Genomic DNA, 17,503 nt, shown 5'->3' on the forward strand with positions numbered 1-17,503 from the left:
AGGTCACTTCCTGCCACTGGGGACACTGCCTGCCGGGAAGGAGGCACCTGACCTTGGTCACTGGGGTAAGATGGAGACGCCCCAGGCTTTGACCTCCCGAGGGCATGTCAGAGAGAGGGAGGGGTGTCAGAGCAGAAGCAGACACGATGCCTGGGTACCTTTGCTCCTGAGTTGGGGGACGGGAGCCCCAGAGCCCTGTGTGCCCAGCACCAGGCTGCAGGCCCAGAGTCTGACGACACGTCCCCACTTATGGGGATACTGAGCCCAGAGAGCACGGGGTTCTGCCAGCCAAGCCAGAGTGGGGACAGGACCCGGCCTCCCCACACGGTAGAGCCACCCCAACCTCTAGAGTGACGTACACAGCAGGGGTCAGGACCCAGTCGGGGTCGGGGAGCAAGGCAGAGCGGCTAGTGGAGGCTGGGTCTGGGAGGGCGTGCCCTCGTGTCCGACTGGACCCACACCACGCGCTCCTTGGCACAGAGTTCAGCTTCGGAGGAGGCAGACGTGTTTCCCCTCTCGCTGGTGTGGGGGAGGGGCAGAAACACCACGGGCAGGTGTGCTGGCCTCACGCGGGGCACTGACCCACCAGGCTCTTGGGGCGGCTGTCACAACGCTTTCTGTGCAACAGGAGAAGCCTCATGGGAATCACCTGATTTCCCTTCAGGGGCCCCGCCCAGGGGAGGACTAGTGCCGTTTCCAGCTCTTTCTTTTTGGCTTTTTTAAGATCGAGTTTGGACTCAACCTAGACGCAGGCTGGCGGCCTTCCTATGGCATTCGAGCCTGGCAGTCTGGTCGGTACAAAACTGCCCAGGGGTGCATCTGGACTGCGTGGTGCCCCCTGAAAAGGAAAGCCTAGAATGCTCACTGCCCTCTGACCTTCTGCCCGCCCCGCCCCCCCTCCCCCCCCCCCCCTCCCACCGCCATGCCTGCCCTCCTTCTGGCCCCACCCTCAGACTCAGGGCTATCTATATACATTCACATGGTATCTCAGTGGGGCAGGAGATGTCCTTGAACCCTTGCAGTGAGTCCTTGGAGAGGACTCCCCAAGAGGAAGGACCAGGGGCCAGCGCGGACAGGGACCCCTCAACCTCAGGCCTCCTCCTGTTGCCCGCGGCCGTGACCTGGGTCTCATGGCTGTGACCACATGGTGCCCCCACTGCCCCCGTGGCTGTGGCAGGCAAGGACACCTGGCGCCCCGAGTGACCCCAAGAACCTCGGCCAAGCTAGCCCAGACTGTGGGCTGCCTGTCCTCTACCACCCACCGGGGATCCCAGCACCCAGGACCCCCCTTGGCAGAAAGCTGGCACCTCGCCTGCCGGCTGCTGGACAGGAAATGTCTGACGGAGGGCAGGCAGAGTGGCGGCATCCTGCCAGGACTTGAAGTGAGAGAGGAAGTGAGAGCCGGGCCCAGCCATGCACAGCCGGAGCTTCTGTTGAGCCACTGTGGAAGGGGGCACACGCCCCAGGGCCTGCTGCGCATCCTCGGGGACCCCCTCCGGCCAGGCTCTGGGACGGCCACCTACCTGGGGCTCTCTGCATTCTGGGGCGCAGGTTAGCCTGGAGCAGGGCGCCCGCACAAACTCTGATCCCGGTCCCCGCAGGCCCCTCTCCACCTGCCCCCACCAGGCATGGGCTCCCCTGCCGCCCCCACATTAGAGGCCTTGGAAGGATTCCTTCTGGGGTGGGTGGGGCAGACCCGGAGCTGCACGCAGGAGCGGGCATAGTCCTGGTGTGGATGACCCATGGCTGGGCGGCCTGCCGTGTCCAGGGCTGACCGGAGCTCAGTTCTCTCTCCCTCCCTACCCAAACATCGCTGCTGCTGGCCGGCCAGCTGTGCTGGGGTGGACACAAGGCCACCACAGACGCTGTCCGGCCAGGTGGGGCCTGTGAGCCAGGAGGCACGTGCTGGGGGCTGCTGGGGAGGGTGCGATGCTGGTGGGGACCTGACTCACAGGCTAATCTGGAAGCAAAGAGGGGAAGGGTGCCCAGCAGAGGGGACGGAGGCTTGGCAGAGTGGGGACACAGAGATGGAACATTTGGCGTGGCCAGAGCCCTGGGGGCGGTGGGGCAAAAGAGGAGCGGCTGCTGGAGTCAGCAGGGTCCCCCCCACACCAGGGGAGCCCGTTGCTGTCCAGACACTGTTCAAAGAGGCTCAGACAGCAGCAGCCAAGGTCTCCAGTCCAGCCTTCATGAGAAGTTAGGAGAGGTGATGGGTGGCCAACCTCAGGGGAGAATGGTCAAGGGGGATGGGAGGCACTGGGAGTAGTGTTGGCTCCCTCCCTGGTTTTCCAGGGTTTTCCAGGTCAAAGGGGGAGGGGGGTCAGAGGATCATCACAGTCCCAGCCCTGAGCTGGGGGGTGGGGGGTGGTGGTGCAGGTGCAGGGGCTCTCACGGCTCTATTTCCAGAAAACACGCCCAGCTTGGCCCCGGGCAGGTGGCACTTGCCCCCCTGGGTGACCGAGCTGCATTTCAGTGTCTTCAGCACCTCTCCTCCGCCGGTGACTAGAGCTTCCGGTCTTTGCTTACAAGTGGGCGGCCCCAGCCCCATCATCCCTGTGCCATCTCGGTTACTTTTAGTTGAAATATAATACACACATAGCCTAAAATGTACCATTTCAAAGTATACATCTCAGTGGATTTTAGTGTATTCACACAGCTGTGCCACTGTCACAGGGACTAATTCCAGAACATCTTCATCATCCCCATGAAAAACCCCATCATGCGTTAGCTGCCGTTCCCTGCTCCCACCCCCCCCCCCAACCCGGGCCCTGGCCACCACAAAGAGCTTGTGCCCCCACAGCTGCCCACAAAGGGCCTGGTGTCCTAAGATCCCCCCAGGGGCTGCCCAGTCTCCGGCTCACGGTAGATGCACTTGAGAGCCATTTGTCACCTCCAAAACTGAGGTTGGAAGACCCAAACCCCAGCAGAGGCTTCCTGGAGTCCCTGTGTCACCCCTCTCACAGCTTCCCCACGGAGGACCTCTGGCTGGATCTATGAGATGTCACATCCCTCAGGGCTTGGGCCCCTCAAGGCAGCTATATGGGGATCCAGGCTCAGCAGTGACAGCCCAGACACTTCTTCATCCTAGTTAGGGGTGCCCACCCTACCCAGGGCCATGCCACGTCCTTCCCTCCCCTTGAAGAGCCTACTGTCCAGGATGAGGTTGGGAAACTCTGCAGGTTGAGCCTGGGTTAAGACCACAGGGCTCCACTCCTTAGCCCTATTCCAGCTTTCAAAACTCACCTCCCCAAACATGCCAGGTTCATGTACAATACATGTGCAGCAGGAGCGCACGCACACCATAAACACGCACATACACACATGCCCCTCCCCATATAGATGCATTCACAAACACGTATCTGTCAGTCGCTGAGAGGAAAGCACCTTTCAAGCCCCATTCTGAAAACGGAGTGTCAATTTCTCCTTTTAATTTTGCCAAGTTTTATTTTACCAAATTTGACACCGTGTTATTAAGTGCTTATAAGTTTAAAATTATTATATCATCCTGGTGAGTTGACTCCTTATCATCAAGTACTGATTTGTATTGTCTCCAATAAAGTGCTGATGTCGGGCTGCTGCGGGGCTCGGTCTGTTGAGCCTCCGACTCTTGATTTTGCCTCCGGTCATGATCTCACACTTCATGGATTTGAGCTCCATGTGGGCTGCTTGGGGTTCTCTGTCTCCCTGTCTCTCTGCCCCTCCCCCGCCCACTCTCGTTCAAAAATAAGCATTAAAACAAATTAAGTGCTCATGTGCTCATTGTGTGATTGTTTTTGTGCTATTTATTGTTCCACTTTATCTTTGCTTCTTTTTTCTCCTTCTCTGATTTCCTTTAGATATTCTTTTGAAAAAGAAATTATCCCCCCCCCCCCCCAGTAGTTTGGAAGTCGAACACAGTTTCTATTGTCTATTTTTGTTTGGGATATACTGTGTTTTTTGAAAAGACAGGTCCACTTTTTTCATCAATTCTGAGAAGTTATGAGCTGCTACCTTTTCAGATATTGCCATTTCCCTATTTTCTACCTGAAACTCCAATTAAAATTATGTGTGACCTCGTTGTATCTCTTGGTCTCCTAACCCCCGCTTTATATCTCTTATCTCTGTCTGTATTGAGTTCTGGATCATTTCTTCAGCTGTTTCTTCCACATCCCAACCTGTTTTCTTCAGCTGTGTTTAATGCTATTTAACTGAGTATTTAATTTTCAAAAATATACTTTCTTTCTTTCTAAAAGTTCCATTTTATTCTTTTCAAATTTCTCTATTTGTTTTTAATGCATTTTGATGCTATTTTGTATTTTCAATTCTTTTATTTCTGAAAAAAAATTTTTTAATGCTTATTTATTTTGAGAGAGAGAGAGAACACTAGAGGGGAGGGGCAGAGAGAGGGAGAGAGAAAATCCCATGCTGACAGCACGGACCCTTTAAAATAAAATTTTAAACACACACTTTATTTTTAATATCTTTAATTCCATTTTCTTTTTTCTTTTTCTTTTTTTAATCTGTTACTCTTAGAAAATCTCATTTTTATTTTTTATTTTTTAAAAATGTTTATTCATTTTTGAGACAGAGAGAGACACACAGAGTGTGAGCAGGGGAGGGGCAGAGAGAGAGGGAGACACAGAATCCCAAGCAGGCTCCAGGGTCTGAGCTGTCAGCCCAGAGTCCGACACGGGGTTCGAACCCACGAACTGTGAGATCATGACCTGAACCGAAGTTGGACGCTTAACTCACTGAGTCGCCCAGGCGACCCAGAAAATCTCATTAAAAAAATTGTTTTTTATTTGAGAGAGAGAGAGAGAGAGAGAGAGAAAGCGTAACCAGCATAACTGCTGGTTCGGACAACGTAACCCTTCCACGCTTCACCCAGAGCATCGGCAGCAACTTCTGTGGCCACAGGCTCCTCATAAAAGGTATGGAGTCTGAGTTCCCCATTTCTGGCAGCCGGTAGTCGGGAAAGTTCATCCTGGAGCAGCCCGCCGCCTCCCAGATGCCACCAATTCCATTTTCCGAGCATGGTTTCTCTAATTCCATTTTCCGAGCATGGTTGAGTTTGTTGCTTTGCGGCATCTTGCTGGCGGAGACTGTCTCCTCTCCTGTCCCGTAACCGTGGCGTTCGTGTCATGTGGTTTCAGCCGTGGGAGTCCTGTGCAGTCTGGTTTGAGAGCTATGTTCTTCTAGAAGAGACTTCACTACTGCTGTGGGGACCCCAGAACCACTCATTTGCTGAGCCACACAGCAAATGAAAACCCAACCCTCTGCGTAGCTCTGTGTGTGACTAAACTCCCAGCTGGGGGTGACAGGCTGTAGAGCACCCACAGGGTTGTTTTGCTGCGGGGGATTCTCTGTCCGGTCCGGCCCCTCTCGCGACACCAGCCTTTGGGGGCCCAGCCTCCTGCGGCGGCCCCCCTGCCGGCTCTACCCTGGCCTGGCTTGGCGTCCCGTCTTCTGACCTCGCGGGGTCACTAGAAGCCGCTCTTGGCCCCTGTGGTGGCAAACGCACGTGGGCCGCTGCAGCCAGGCCGTCGTGCTCCCCTCGGGGTTCATCTCCCTTCTCCCTGGACACTTGTGTGCTCCTGTGCAGCCAGGGAGGTTCCAGACTTTCTAGGTGCCTTTTTGTGGAGGGCCGCACTGAGGAAGGAGGGCCCTGCCTGCCAGAACGTCCAAGAGCTTCAGAGAAGCTAGAAATCCTGATCGGTCAGCCAACTTCCTGCTTTTAAAGTGTGGGCAACACGTTTAATAAAACAACAACAAAACTCCCAGGCACTCTGGGTCACACAAAGCCCCCTGCAGCCTTGCGTGGCCAGAGACCTGTCTCTGACCTCAGAGAGGCAGTGTCTGCGCTTTCTGGCTGAGCCATCTGACATTCTGGGGGTTTAAGGGTCTGTCCGAAGGCCACATGGATAGTAAGTGGCAGAGCTTGGGTCACATGGAGCCTTAAAAGTTTGGTTCTTCCTTGATCGGTCCAGCCCCCCCCTCAGACGCTCGACAGCCTCGGGCTGGGAAATGATGGGATCACCAAGTGACGGGGCCAGGGCCAGCAGGACCACCCCGGTGAGATGGAGCCCCGCCTCTGTGTCCCAGCCCTGCACATTCTGGTCTCCAGTGTTGGGAGCACAGACTTGCTTTCCAGACCGTCCCCGCTAACATGAGGGCGGGGGGCCCTAGGATGCCAGGATGCGGTCACGTGCAGACTCATCTCTCCCACCAGACCGGGCTCAGGGGTGCACAAGGGCTGACGGCTGGCCCTTGGATGCACTAAGGACTCGGGAGTCAGGTCTGGCCGCAAGGACAGGCTGGGGGTCAGTGCTAAGCTGGAGGCCCTGAGTGTGTCTGCCCGCGTCGGCCTGGGGAGCTGGGGTGACATCACCACCTGGACTCTGGCCAGCAGCCTAACGACCACCTTCTGAGCCCCACACCTGCCTTCTTGCCACCTTCCTCCAGCACAGGGTTCTCTCCTCCCTCTGCTCTCCTCTCCAGCCACCAGCACAGGCCCAGGATGACCGGGGCGTCCCTACCTGTGGGAGGGACGACCCTGCCTATGGCTGCCCCTAGAGGCAGCTGTCCACGGCCCTCTTCCCCACCCCCCCCGCCCCCCTCTTCTGCTCTCATTCCTTCCCCCCACTTCTAGGGCTACCAGTCTTGTAAACAGAGCTTGGATAATCAGTAAACTGGAACCAGGCGCAGAGAGGGAGGAGGGAGGAGGGTGGTACTTTGCTGCGGGTTGAGCAATGAGGATACAGACAAGTGAGGAGCGGGGACGGGCCCAGAGAGCCTCACAGCTCACTGGGAACCTCCCAGAATGCCGAGGGCAGGGCACAGAGTCAGGAAACCAGAGCCCAGGCAGGAGCGGGAAGCAGAGCTTCCCGCAGAGTCGGAGCTGAGGTCCGGGGGAGGCAGTGGGGGTGGGGTCTGAACTGAGTGGGGTGCAGGGAAGGAGGTCACTCCCCTGCTCCGAGTTGTGGAGAGCTTTGTTAGGAGGGAAATGTTGCCTGAGCCACTGACCAGGCCCCAAGGACCACTGCCCACGGCCCAGAGGGTCCTTGACTGGTGATGGGGAGGGAGGCATGGGGGCCCCCCCTGCCCTGCCCACCCACTAGGGTCTGCATTGAATAGCCTTGACCCTTGACTAGTGACCAGGCTGAAAGGAGCCCTGGAAGGGGTGGGACGGTCACCTCCCTTGGAGAGGTCCTCACCGGCTGGAACCTGCACCGACCCTGTGGCCCCAGCCCACTCACCTCCCGGATTCCCTCGCGTGTCCAGACCGCCCTTTTCGGTGCTGGACGCCCGATGGCTTGCCCGGAGTGGGGGTGGAGGGGGCGGGCCGAGGGTGGAAGGCGGGGCGGGACTGGGATTCCCTCCCCCCGCCCCTTCCCCCTCCCCCCCCCCCCCCCCCCCCCACCAGGAGCAGGGCCCTGCCCAGCTTGGCTCCGTCTCAGACCAGACCAGCCCAGCCCCAAACTGGAACTCCGGGGTGGGGGCAGAGGTCCCGTGGTCACGATGCTCTGAGACCCCAGGGATCCGCGGGAACCCCCCCGCCCATGGCGCTGAACCGGTAAGGAGCAGAGGGTCGTCTGATAGGGAAGCAGAGTTCACAAGGAAGGTGGGGGGATGGGAGGAGGCCAGCCTTTGAGCCCCACACCCCCCACTTCCCCGATCCCTCCAGGCTTGGGTTTGGAGCCCCGCGGTCCGAGCTGGGCCTGGGCTCAGCGGGGCCCCCTCAGGAGAGGCCGGTGTGTGAGTGTGCGGTGTGTTAAACACTCGCGGTGACCCTCTTTCTTGCCCTGGCTGCCTCACGGAAATGAGCTCTGGGACCAGCACCGCCTGCGGAAACGCGGCAGTAATGTGGGGTGGGGGTCCATGACCGTGCAGGGCGGAAGGTGGTGGTCCTCAAGCTACAGCCTGGACCCAGCCAGCAATGCAGCCGAGAGGAGAGGGCTCCGGTTAGCACCCCCACCTGCCCGAGGGCCCCCTCCCGCACAGCCCTTCCAGGAGGACCAACCGCAGCCTTTGGCTTTGCCCTGAGTGCCCGGGAGTCATGCCCCAGCGGCCCGACTCCTGGGCCCGGGAGCCCGGAGCAAAGAGCAGCGGTGTGTCCCGCCTCCCAGGGGCTCAAATAGCTTTCCCTGGATCTACTTCCTGCCCTTGTGTTCCCAGCCTGGCCAGCTTCCCTCCCCCTTCTTCCCTCCCCCTCCCCCCCTCCTTCCCTCCTTCCCTGGCGCTTGCAAGGGGAAACTACCCCTGGCCCCCATTAGCCCCCCCCCCCCCCCCCCTGCTCACAGGCAGGGAGGCCAGAGGCTTCTTTTCATTGGGTAGCGGACACCCCAGGCCACCCTTGCTTTTGAAGACTGGGTGTTGGTGAGGGGTGAGTGTCCCTCCGACTGGGGGGAGGGGGGGCAGGATGTGCAGGGAGAGGTGAGCCCCTCAAAGGATTTGTTGTTGGGAAAATCTCTGTCCTCCGAAGGCGGTATCACTGGATGTGCCTGCCCCTCAAAGTTCTGTTACTCCAGGCACGATCTTATCAGCTGGGCCTGTGGCTGGTTTTTCTGGGGGATTCTGTCCTCAAAAGGCAGACCCCTCTCCGTGCCTCTTGGAGTGGTTGCCAGCTTGTGCTCCGAATCTGTGGGTGACACATCGCAGGCCCCTGGTCCATGCGGGGTGTGCCAGCCTCACTGGCATCATCAGCACCAGGCAGCTTCATCAATTCTGGGTGTCGCTGCTTTTCCAGGAACAAAATAGTCCGTGGGGGACTGTCTTCACCAGGGGGGAGTTCAAATAGCTATTTTCTTAAGAGATCACATGCACGTGATGGCTCAGATTGGAGAGGAGCCTTTGGAGACACACCTTTGGCCCAGGTGGGAGGAGGTCTTGGAGGGGGACGGGGCCCCAGGGACCCAGATGGCTTCTCCCTTGGGTTGCTGAGTAGAACTGGTGAAGGGGCCGGTGCGAGGTGTGGGGTGGGTTTTGGGAAACCACCAGGAGGGCCGCAGCTGGCTCCCAGGCTGACCCTGAGAGGGCAGGAACAGGGGAAGTCACCTGAGCCCCTCGTGGCTGTTTGGGCAGGGTCGCCCAGCAGCTGGGGCCTCCCCTTCCTTCGAGGATGCACTCCCACGCCCCACCCTGGCCAGACCTGCTCGGGGAACCTTACCAGGAGGCACGGTCACCCGGCCCTCCCCGTCACTCCTTCCAGCTGCAGGGCCTGGCCGGGCGGCCGGCAAGCCCAGCGGCCCCGGCAGAGGGGCCTTGTAAGTGCCCAGCATCACCATCAGACAGACTTCAAGAGCTTCCTGACCATCTTGCCCCTATTTCCAGACCTTGAGGCCCAGCTGGGTTTCTCAGAAGGGGCAGTGCTCTGCCTCTTCTCCCTGTCCACCCCTCACCCCCATTCTGCACAAGGGGCCTTCCTCAATCTGCTTCCTCTTTTCGGTTTCTCGCTCCTTGTGCTGTAGCAGAGATGCCCCTAGAAAGTATTGGCTGCAAACTTCCTTCTATGTGGGGACGGCACTGGGGGAGGGTCCCCAGCTGCCTCCCAGGCCTCCCCCGGACTGCAGTGAAGAGTGGGCAGCATGGGTGGCCGGTGCTGGCTGGCTGAGACCCTCAATGCCCAGAACGGTGTCTGAGTCATAGCCTTTAACGACGAGGTAAACCAAGCGTGTCTGCCGGGGAAGCGTGGCGCGGGTGCAGGCACGTCCCGGCCGCGTGCACACCCTTACCCACTTTGCAGGCTGCCTGTGGGAGAGGCGGGGCAGCCAGCCCTCCATGGAGGGGGAGCCCTGTGAGACCAGGCTTTCAGATGTGTCCCCCAGAGCCTCGCCCACCTGACGTTCCGCTGTGCCACCTGGAAGCGGGGGTGGTGGTGTGGCGATGGTGCCCACGCAGGAGGGCTTGCTGGCCAGGAAGGGTGGGCACCATGGCCCCTTACAGAGGCTCCGGCTGTGCTGTGCTGGCCGCGCTACGGGAGGAGCCCCTCGTCAACACTGTGCGGGTGCCTTCTTCCCGACCAGCTGGTAGAGCAAGTAGGGGTGGGGGGCCCCGTGGAAGCAGGGGGTGGGTAGCCGGGCTTCTCCCACCTCCATTTCCCAGAGCTGCTCCCTGGTCCTCCTCTGGGCTCTGCTGCCCCTGCTCACCGAGAGGGGATGGGTCTCAGCTGGGAACTTCCTGGCAGAGTGGCAGCACAGCCACTGACCAGCTGCCACATGGGGTGTGCAGGGCTCCAGGGGGCGAGGCCCCTCAGCAGGGCCGCCAGCCGGTCGTCGGCACGTGAGAGGGTCTCAGCAGCGAGTGCTCTGTGGGCCTCCTGGGACACTAGCGGACAGACCTCTGGTGGCCGCAGTTCAAGCTCTGTTCACTGAGTTGGAGCATTGGGATCTCGATGTGAGGGTCTCGGGCAGCATGGAGAAAGTTCTAGTGCTTCCTGAAAGTGTGTCTGCCCTTCCTAGAGCAATAGAGCAAACGTTATAGAGGCGGACCCATCTTAGTCTGCTTGGGCTCCAGAACACAACACGACAGGGGCGCCTGGGTGGCTCAGGCGGTTGAGCGTCTGACTTCGGCTCAGGTCATGATCTCACGGTTCGTGACTTCGAGCCCCGCATCGGGCTCTGTGCTGACAGCTCAGAGCCTGGAGGCTGCTTTGGATTCTGTGTCTCCTTCTCTCTCTGCCCCTCCACTGCTCATGCTCTGTGTCTCTGTCTCAAAAATAAACGTTAAAAAAAAATTAGGAACACAACACGACAGTCTGGGGGCTTCAACAATAGACAGTCACTTCTCACAGTCTGCAGGCTGGCATTCTGGGATCTGGGTGCTGGTGTCATGGCCACCTCCTGGCTTGCAGGTGGCGCCTTCTCACAGCATCCTCACTGGTGGCAGGGGCGGGGTGCTGTCTGAGGGTCTCTTTATAAGGGCACTAACCCCATTCATGGGGCTCTACCCTTATGCCCTAATCATCTCCCTGTACCTGTACCTGGGGGTTAGGGCTCCGACAAATTCTGGGGACATAAACATTCAGTCTATAGCAATCCCTCAGGACCAGTAACCAGGTGAGCCACAACTGAAGAGAAAGAAGGGGCTGGAAGATGCGGTCACTCTGTGCCCCGACCCTTTCAAAGCCAATGTCCAGTGGACATCAAGGAAGATGCCCCAGATGAGAACACCAAGGCTGATTCCTTACAGCGCACCATATTGGGGGATCCCACGACACTTGGGTGTGGCCGAGACCCAGAGGCAGGCAGGGGAGTGGGAGACTCCACAGTGGAAGGGGGCTCAGGCACCCTGCTGGGGGCTGGGGGCGGGGAGCTAGAGCAGCGGTATCCTTGCGATTGGGAAAGGGAACGTGCTGGCTTTCTCCGAAGGGCCCTGCCTCGGAAGGGGGGCGGGCAGTAAGCAGGAAAGCTGGTGGTTTGGGCCAGTTGTGACTGGGGTCGTTTGTGGCTCTCCGAGCTGTGTGCTGCGGGTTCTCGACCTCAGTTCCGTCTTTGTAGATAGTCCGCTGTTGTCCATCCCGTATCAGTCCGTGTGTCTTGATCTTTTGCAGGCTGAGGGTGGTTTTCTTCTCCGGAGACCGGAGGCAGATTCCCAGGGCTGGATTCCCAGGTGGTGCCCATGGAGTCTGGCCCTGGGGAGGGAGGCGTGGCTCTGGCCATCCCCCCACTGAGGCCCAGTGAGAAGTTCCACCTGTTTGTGAGCTACAGCAGCGTGGACGCCACCTGGACCCACGGGCTCATCAGCCGCCTGGAGGCGGACCTCGCGGGGCTGAAGGTCTGCCTGCACGAGCGGGACTTCACCCCGGGGCGGAATGTGCTGGAGAACATGGCAGAGTGTATCCAGCAGAGCCAGAAGGTGCTGCTGGTGCTGAGCCAGGACTTCGTGCAGAGCCGGTGGTGCCTCCTGGAGGCCGACCTGTCGCTCTTCGGCTCCTGCCTGGAGAGGAAGCCGGTCATCCCGGTCCTGCTGAGGCCCTGCCAGGTCCCGCTGCACCTCAGCCACCTGACGTACCTGGAGGCGGCAGACAGCCACTTCTACCGCAAAGTGGTGCAGCTCCTGCTCATGCCCAACCACCGCCTGGCCCGCTCCCTGCCCGCCCGGCGCCCCGCCGCCTCCCTGTACAGCGGGAAGAGCCTCCTGACCCTGAACTGCGTCAACAGGGACAGTCTGCCCTCGTGGAAGGTGGGCACCTTCAGCACCCTGGGCGTCCCCGACCCCCTGAAGGAGGTGCTGGAGGACCCCGAGGTGTACAGGCGAGCCGTGGGCATCCTCAACGGGGTGCGGTCCCCCAGGTCCTGCCTCCGCTACCTGGGCTGCAGGGTCACGCTGGCCGTCTTCCTGTTTCTCGTGGCCTTGGCCCTGCTCTCCCTGCCCCTGATCATGGGCCTCCTGGAAAACACCCCAGCTCAGCGCTTCTTCCTCATCTCTGCCAACCTATTCTTCTGCCCCCTCTTCTTCGTGTTAGGAGTGAACACCCTGTGCTGGTTCAGGAGGTTCTCCAAGAAGATGATGCAGGAACTGGTGCTCAGGGTGGGGGAGGCCAACCTCCTGCTGGCGCCCCACTCGCTGCTGATGGGCTGCGACACCATGAACAAGCTGCACTTCGTGTACGTGCTGCTGGGCGACTGCAGGCGGGTCTTCCTGGAGGCGGCGGAGGGCGAGGCCCTGTTCCGGGAGGCCCTGCTGCGCTTCTCCTGCAGCTACGCCTGCTGCGTGGCGCACGCGTACTTCCCCGCCTGCGACGAGGCGCACAGAGCCCGCGGCCACCTCGAGCTGGGCCTGTGCTTCTGCCAGTTCGTGTCCTTGCAGCTGCAGACGCGCCAGGGGCGTGAGGTTGACCCCGTGTGACGCCAGCGCCCCCCGTCGGACGTCCGGCCGCCCCTCTGCCGGCCCTGCGGACCAGGCCTCGATGAGGTGCGTAGGGGACCCTCCCCTGTGGCCCAGACCTTCGCCCGCAGGCCCCACACCAGCCCGAGGACCCCGCAGCCTGCTCTGAAGGCAGATAGGGGCTGGGGAGAGCGGCAGGCTGGCCTGTGACCCCAGGTGTCCTCAGGACGTGGCCTGCTCCTCCGAGGAAATGCTCACTGCCTCTCTCTGGACGGCTCGTTGGCGTCCAGGGGCCAGGACAGAACCCGCGGGCTCGTTGTGGCCCCGCCCTGAGCAGCCCTTCCAGGCACCTGCCCCTCAGACTGGAGCATGGAGGGAGGCCAGGCCAGCCTCCAGGACTGGGGGCCGTCCGCCCTTCACCGCCAGGGCGACACACACACACATAGACACCCACACACCCCTCGCCTCTCCCGCCCCTCCCCCCCACTGTCTACCCCAGGGCCTGTGGGGCCGCCGCCGCCATCCCCGGCCGGAAGCCAGGAGGCCTCCGTTCCTCCTCAGCGTGGACACCCATCAGACCTGGGGCCGCAGCGCCACCTGCTGGTGCCGTGTCCTCCATCCGGAGATCAGTGCCTGGCGCAGACGATCTTCCTCCCGAGAATGAGAGGCCTCCGCAGACAGGAACCTGAAAAATGTGAACTGGTTCTGGATATGGGGACACAACAGCTAGTGTCCTGGCCAAGCTGCACATCCGCCCCGTGACCACCTTGTGTCAGCCCTGTGTCCGTCCGCCCTGTACCTGCCCGCGTCTGCCCACCCTGTGTCCACCCTGTACCCTCCCCGTGCCCACCCAGCAGTGAGACCTTTGCACCTCACGCCCGCGCCTCTGTGAGCCCCAGTCAGGGTCTGCAGACCCTCGGCCCCAGCAGCACACCAGGGCAGGACTTCAGACAAGAGGAGTGGCCCCGGGGCACTGCCTCAGCTCCTCTGTCTGTAAAAGAGCAGCTGGCAGGTGATGACAGATTTGAAGTTGGCGCTGGGTGTTCCCGGCAGCCCTGGGGAGCCCTCCGCCCGCGGCCAGGTGCTGCTCCGGTTTGCAGCCTCACATCCATCTTGTGTGACCAGTGGCCCTCGGGGCCTGATGCCACCCCTTGTCTCTCCCATGAGCGCAGGCCCCAGACCACAGCCACCAGACGACAAGCAAATGAAGGCCCGGCTCTGACTCCCTAGCAGCCCTTGCAGCCAACAGTGTGCCTGCCTCCCAAGACCTCCTCTTATGCACCCCTTAGAGCAGACCCCCACCCGGCACCATGGATCCTACCAAAACCCCGCTCTTTGGGTTTGAACGAACCAATGTGGTCCTAGCTCAGGAACCCAAAGCACTCCACCCAGAGACCCTGGCAGAGGCCGGAGTCTCAGATCCTGTCTACACCCTGCCTTGATGTGGTCTCTCCAGGCGCGCGTGCACTTCCTCCAGGACTTGTGAGCAACCGACTTCTCTATTTCAACTTGTCTTGTGCAAGAACAGCAGGTCTTGTGATCTGTTGGAAGTACAGCTCACCACCCAGCAGCCTGCACACACTGAACACGTGTTAACTGGACACAGAGGCTGGACTGCTCACCTGTGTCCCGAGGCCAGGACTGCACGGGGAGGGTCCCCCTTGAGAGGAGCAGAAAAGGGAGGGGCTCTGGTCACGGGGACAGTGTAAGCAAAGGCACAAGGCAGGACCCCAGGTCACAGGAGAAACTACCAAGTAGGGGATGGTCCTGTGAACCCCAGGGCTCGCTGGGTGGCTTTGGGCGCTGGAACTTTCTTGGGGGCAGTGCTTGGCATCAGGATCCGTTCCAAGGGGTCCCAGCACCTTGACGGACCTTGAGAGGCCTTCAGTCTCGGCCATGTCCGAAGCAGGGGGCATAGCCTGGGCCCCAGGCTGAGAAAGAGCCTCCCAGGAGCAGCCCCACAGATGCAGCATGGGGTGAGGACACAACAGGCCCATCCATACCCACTCTGCCGCTCTGGGCACAGGTGGCCCCCACGAACACTGACGGGCCTACTCTAGGCCACAGCAGCTGCACCCGCTGTGGCTGCGGATCCGCTCGATGCCTAGAACGTGGCTGTGCCAGCAGGTGCACGAATGCTGCATGGAGCTAGGTGACCAGCCAGGCCTTTTGGGACCTGGACTCCCGGCTGCAGCACAGAAACCCTGGGGGACAGTGGCTGGGGGCCTGTGGGCTGAGGCCTAGCCGTGTGCCCGGGCGCCCACATGTACACACAGCCCCTCCACTCCTCGGGCAAACCATGTGCTGACAGTGTATTCCTACCCCCACGGTGCTGTGTGGCCCAGAGACAGCAGAAGGACAAAAAGAGATGCCTGTCCCTTCAAAAGGCCATGATATTTCAAGTCATGAAACACCACATTTGTGAGCACAATAAAGAGAAAGGTTTAAATTAACCATTTTTAAGGCTTATTTATTTTGAGGGAGACCGAGTGGGGAAAGGCTAGAGAGAGAGGGGGAGAGAGAACATGAGCAGGGGAGAGGCGGAGAGAGGGAGAGAGAGAATCCCAAGCAGGCTCCACGCCGTCAGCGCAGAGCCCGACTCGGGGCTTGATCCCATGGACCGTGAGATTGTGGCCTGAGCCGAAATCTCCAGTCAGAGGCTCACCCGACTGAGCCCCCGGGAGCCCTTACGGGAACCATTTTGCAGGATCGTTGATCTTTTCCTCGAGCTGTGGGAAATCCAAGTCTCTTTCAGATCCTGCCGACTCGGTATTCCGAGCCTCTGCTGGGGTCCGGCGGTGTCAGGCCGGCAGGGGGGTACCGTACAGCCGGGGGAACGGCACCCCCAGTGCCCGCTGTGGAGCAGGGTCTGGAGCTGGCTGTCCCCCGCCATGCCCGCCAGCATCTATCCCCAGGACTGCGCCATCCAGGCCTGTGGCTCCAGAGTGCCAGCACCCCAGCTGACCGCCCAGCAGCCTGGACACAGGGCTGTCCCAAGTCACGCTGCGTGCCCTGACCCCTGTCCTGACCCAGGCCAGCAGTCGGTGGTCAGGGGGTTTGATGAGGCCCTGTCCTCAGGCTGCCGGAGTTCCCATCCCCAGGCACACCTTTGCGCTCAGAAGCAGTGGTCTCCACGTGGAGAGAGGGGAGGCCACTGCGTGCCCCACCTCCGCTGTCCACCCCAGGGCAGCCCCTCAGCCGGCCCTGCAGAGCACACACACGTACCCCCTGGGCAGGTGAGGGAGGAGACACGGAACTTTCCTGGGACCTCCATCTCCTGAGATGCCTCGCGAAGCGTTGGTGATCTGTCCTGGCTCGTTCTTAGTGGGTGACCTCAGGTGTGCTGGGGCCTGGGGACCCCAGGGAGGGGCCGAGGTTCTATCCAGTCCTGGGAGCACCTCACTAAGGCGCTGGTCTCGCCGTACCCCAGCTGCTGTCCACAGCCAGTCCTCCGTCGTGGTGTGTCACCCGCCGGCGCCCACCCCACGGGGCCTCTGCATGGACCCCTTCCAGGGTCCCCACATCATAGGGCGCTTAGGGAGGAAAAGCACATGTTCTGACTCCACCATGGGGTCCCACTGCGGGTCCCATGTTGGGGTCCCACCGCGAGGATCCAGGCCGTGGCAGACTGCAGCGTGGAGTCAGTCCCGTGAGCTGGGCTTCCCTCCGGTACCGTCTGCCCCACACACACTCACCTTTCTTCTCCACAGCAACCGGCAGGTGCCTGGCTGCGGGAGGTGCTCTGCGCCCTGGGACCATGAGTGGGCACGCCGGGGTGTCCCGGCTCCTGGGAGGGTAGCACTGGTGAAGTGGCCTCCCACCTGCGGGATCCTGCGCTTGAGTCCCGAGGCCCGACTTGGCGGGGGGGGGGGGGGGGGGGGCGGGGGGAGGGGGGTTGTCTGATGGGCCAAGGCATTTAACCTTGAAACACCCTTGAGGAAAGAGCCGAGAGGAAGTGAGAGATGCAAGTGGGGACAGGGTAGTCACACAGGTGCTGGGGGTGGGGCATAACGCACGGCACACCGATGGGGCTGGTGGGTGTCTGTGCGCGTGCGCCTGCGTGTACACATTGTGTGTGCATGCGTGCCAGCATGTGCGTCTGCGTGAGCACGCGTGCATATGTGTGCGCATTGTGTGTACGCGCATGCGTCTGCGTGAGAGTGCGTGCGTCTGCGTGCGCGCGCGCATTGTGTGTGCGTGCGTGTCTGCGTGAGCGCGCGCGCCTGTGTGTGTGTGTGTGTCTGCGTGCGCGCGTGCATGTGCGCATGTGTGTGCGTGCACGCGTCTGCCTGTGTGTGCGCATTGCGTGTACGTGCGTACATCTGCGTGAGCGCGTGTGCATGTGTGTGCGCATTGCGTGTGCGTCTGCGTGTACGTGCGTGCGCGTACGTCTGCGTGAGCGCGTGTGCGTGCGTGTGCGCATTGCGTGTACGTGCGTGCGTGTGCGTCTGCGTGAGTGCGCGTGCGTGTGCGCATTGCGTGTACATGCGTGTGTGCGCATGCATGCATGTGCGTGGCATGTGCATATCCCGTGTTTTTGCCTGGTGTTTGTCATGGTGGAAACCACAGCCCACCGAACAGACACAGAATTCGTGTCCTGCTAGTGTGTCCTTCTTGCCGAATGTGCAGCCGAAGGAAGCAGGGCTGACTGCGTCTGACAACCTAGGTCTGCCCGGCCCCGGACTTCGGGTCATGCACG

The 17,503-nt window shown here is 60.7% G+C and overlaps 1 protein-coding gene and 1 long non-coding RNA gene across 3 annotated transcripts; one reads left to right on the forward strand and one right to left on the reverse strand.

The window, feature by feature from the left end:
* Positions 1-4,756: 4,756 nt before the first annotated feature.
* On the reverse strand, positions 4,757-7,292 carry LOC125147453 (uncharacterized). The gene is made up of 2 exons (XR_007145196.1): positions 7,236-7,292; positions 4,757-5,710 (listed from the first exon to the last, which is right to left on the reverse strand). It is a non-coding gene; the product is annotated as an uncharacterized LOC125147453 (long non-coding RNA).
* A 92-nt stretch (positions 7,293-7,384) lies between these two features.
* On the forward strand, positions 7,385-15,257 carry LOC125147447 (uncharacterized). Of its 2 annotated transcripts, XR_007145193.1 has the most exons (3): positions 7,385-7,552; positions 11,528-12,891; positions 13,304-15,257. XR_007145193.1 is itself a non-coding variant. In XM_047824415.1 (2 exons), exon 2 carries the CDS (start codon positions 11,596-11,598, stop codon positions 12,823-12,825), a length of 1,230 nt encoding a protein of 409 aa, XP_047680371.1. In that variant the 5' UTR covers positions 7,386-7,552; positions 11,528-11,595; the 3' UTR covers positions 12,826-15,257. The 2 variants fall into 2 exon arrangements, 1 of the variants encoding a protein (XP_047680371.1); XM_047824415.1 differs by having other exon boundaries at positions 7,386-7,552; positions 11,528-15,257.
* The last annotated feature ends 2,246 nt before the right edge of the window (positions 15,258-17,503 follow it).

Source organism: Prionailurus viverrinus, chromosome D2 (assembly GCF_022837055.1).
Source record: "Prionailurus viverrinus isolate Anna chromosome D2, UM_Priviv_1.0, whole genome shotgun sequence".
NCBI lineage: Eukaryota > Metazoa > Chordata > Mammalia > Carnivora > Felidae > Prionailurus > Prionailurus viverrinus.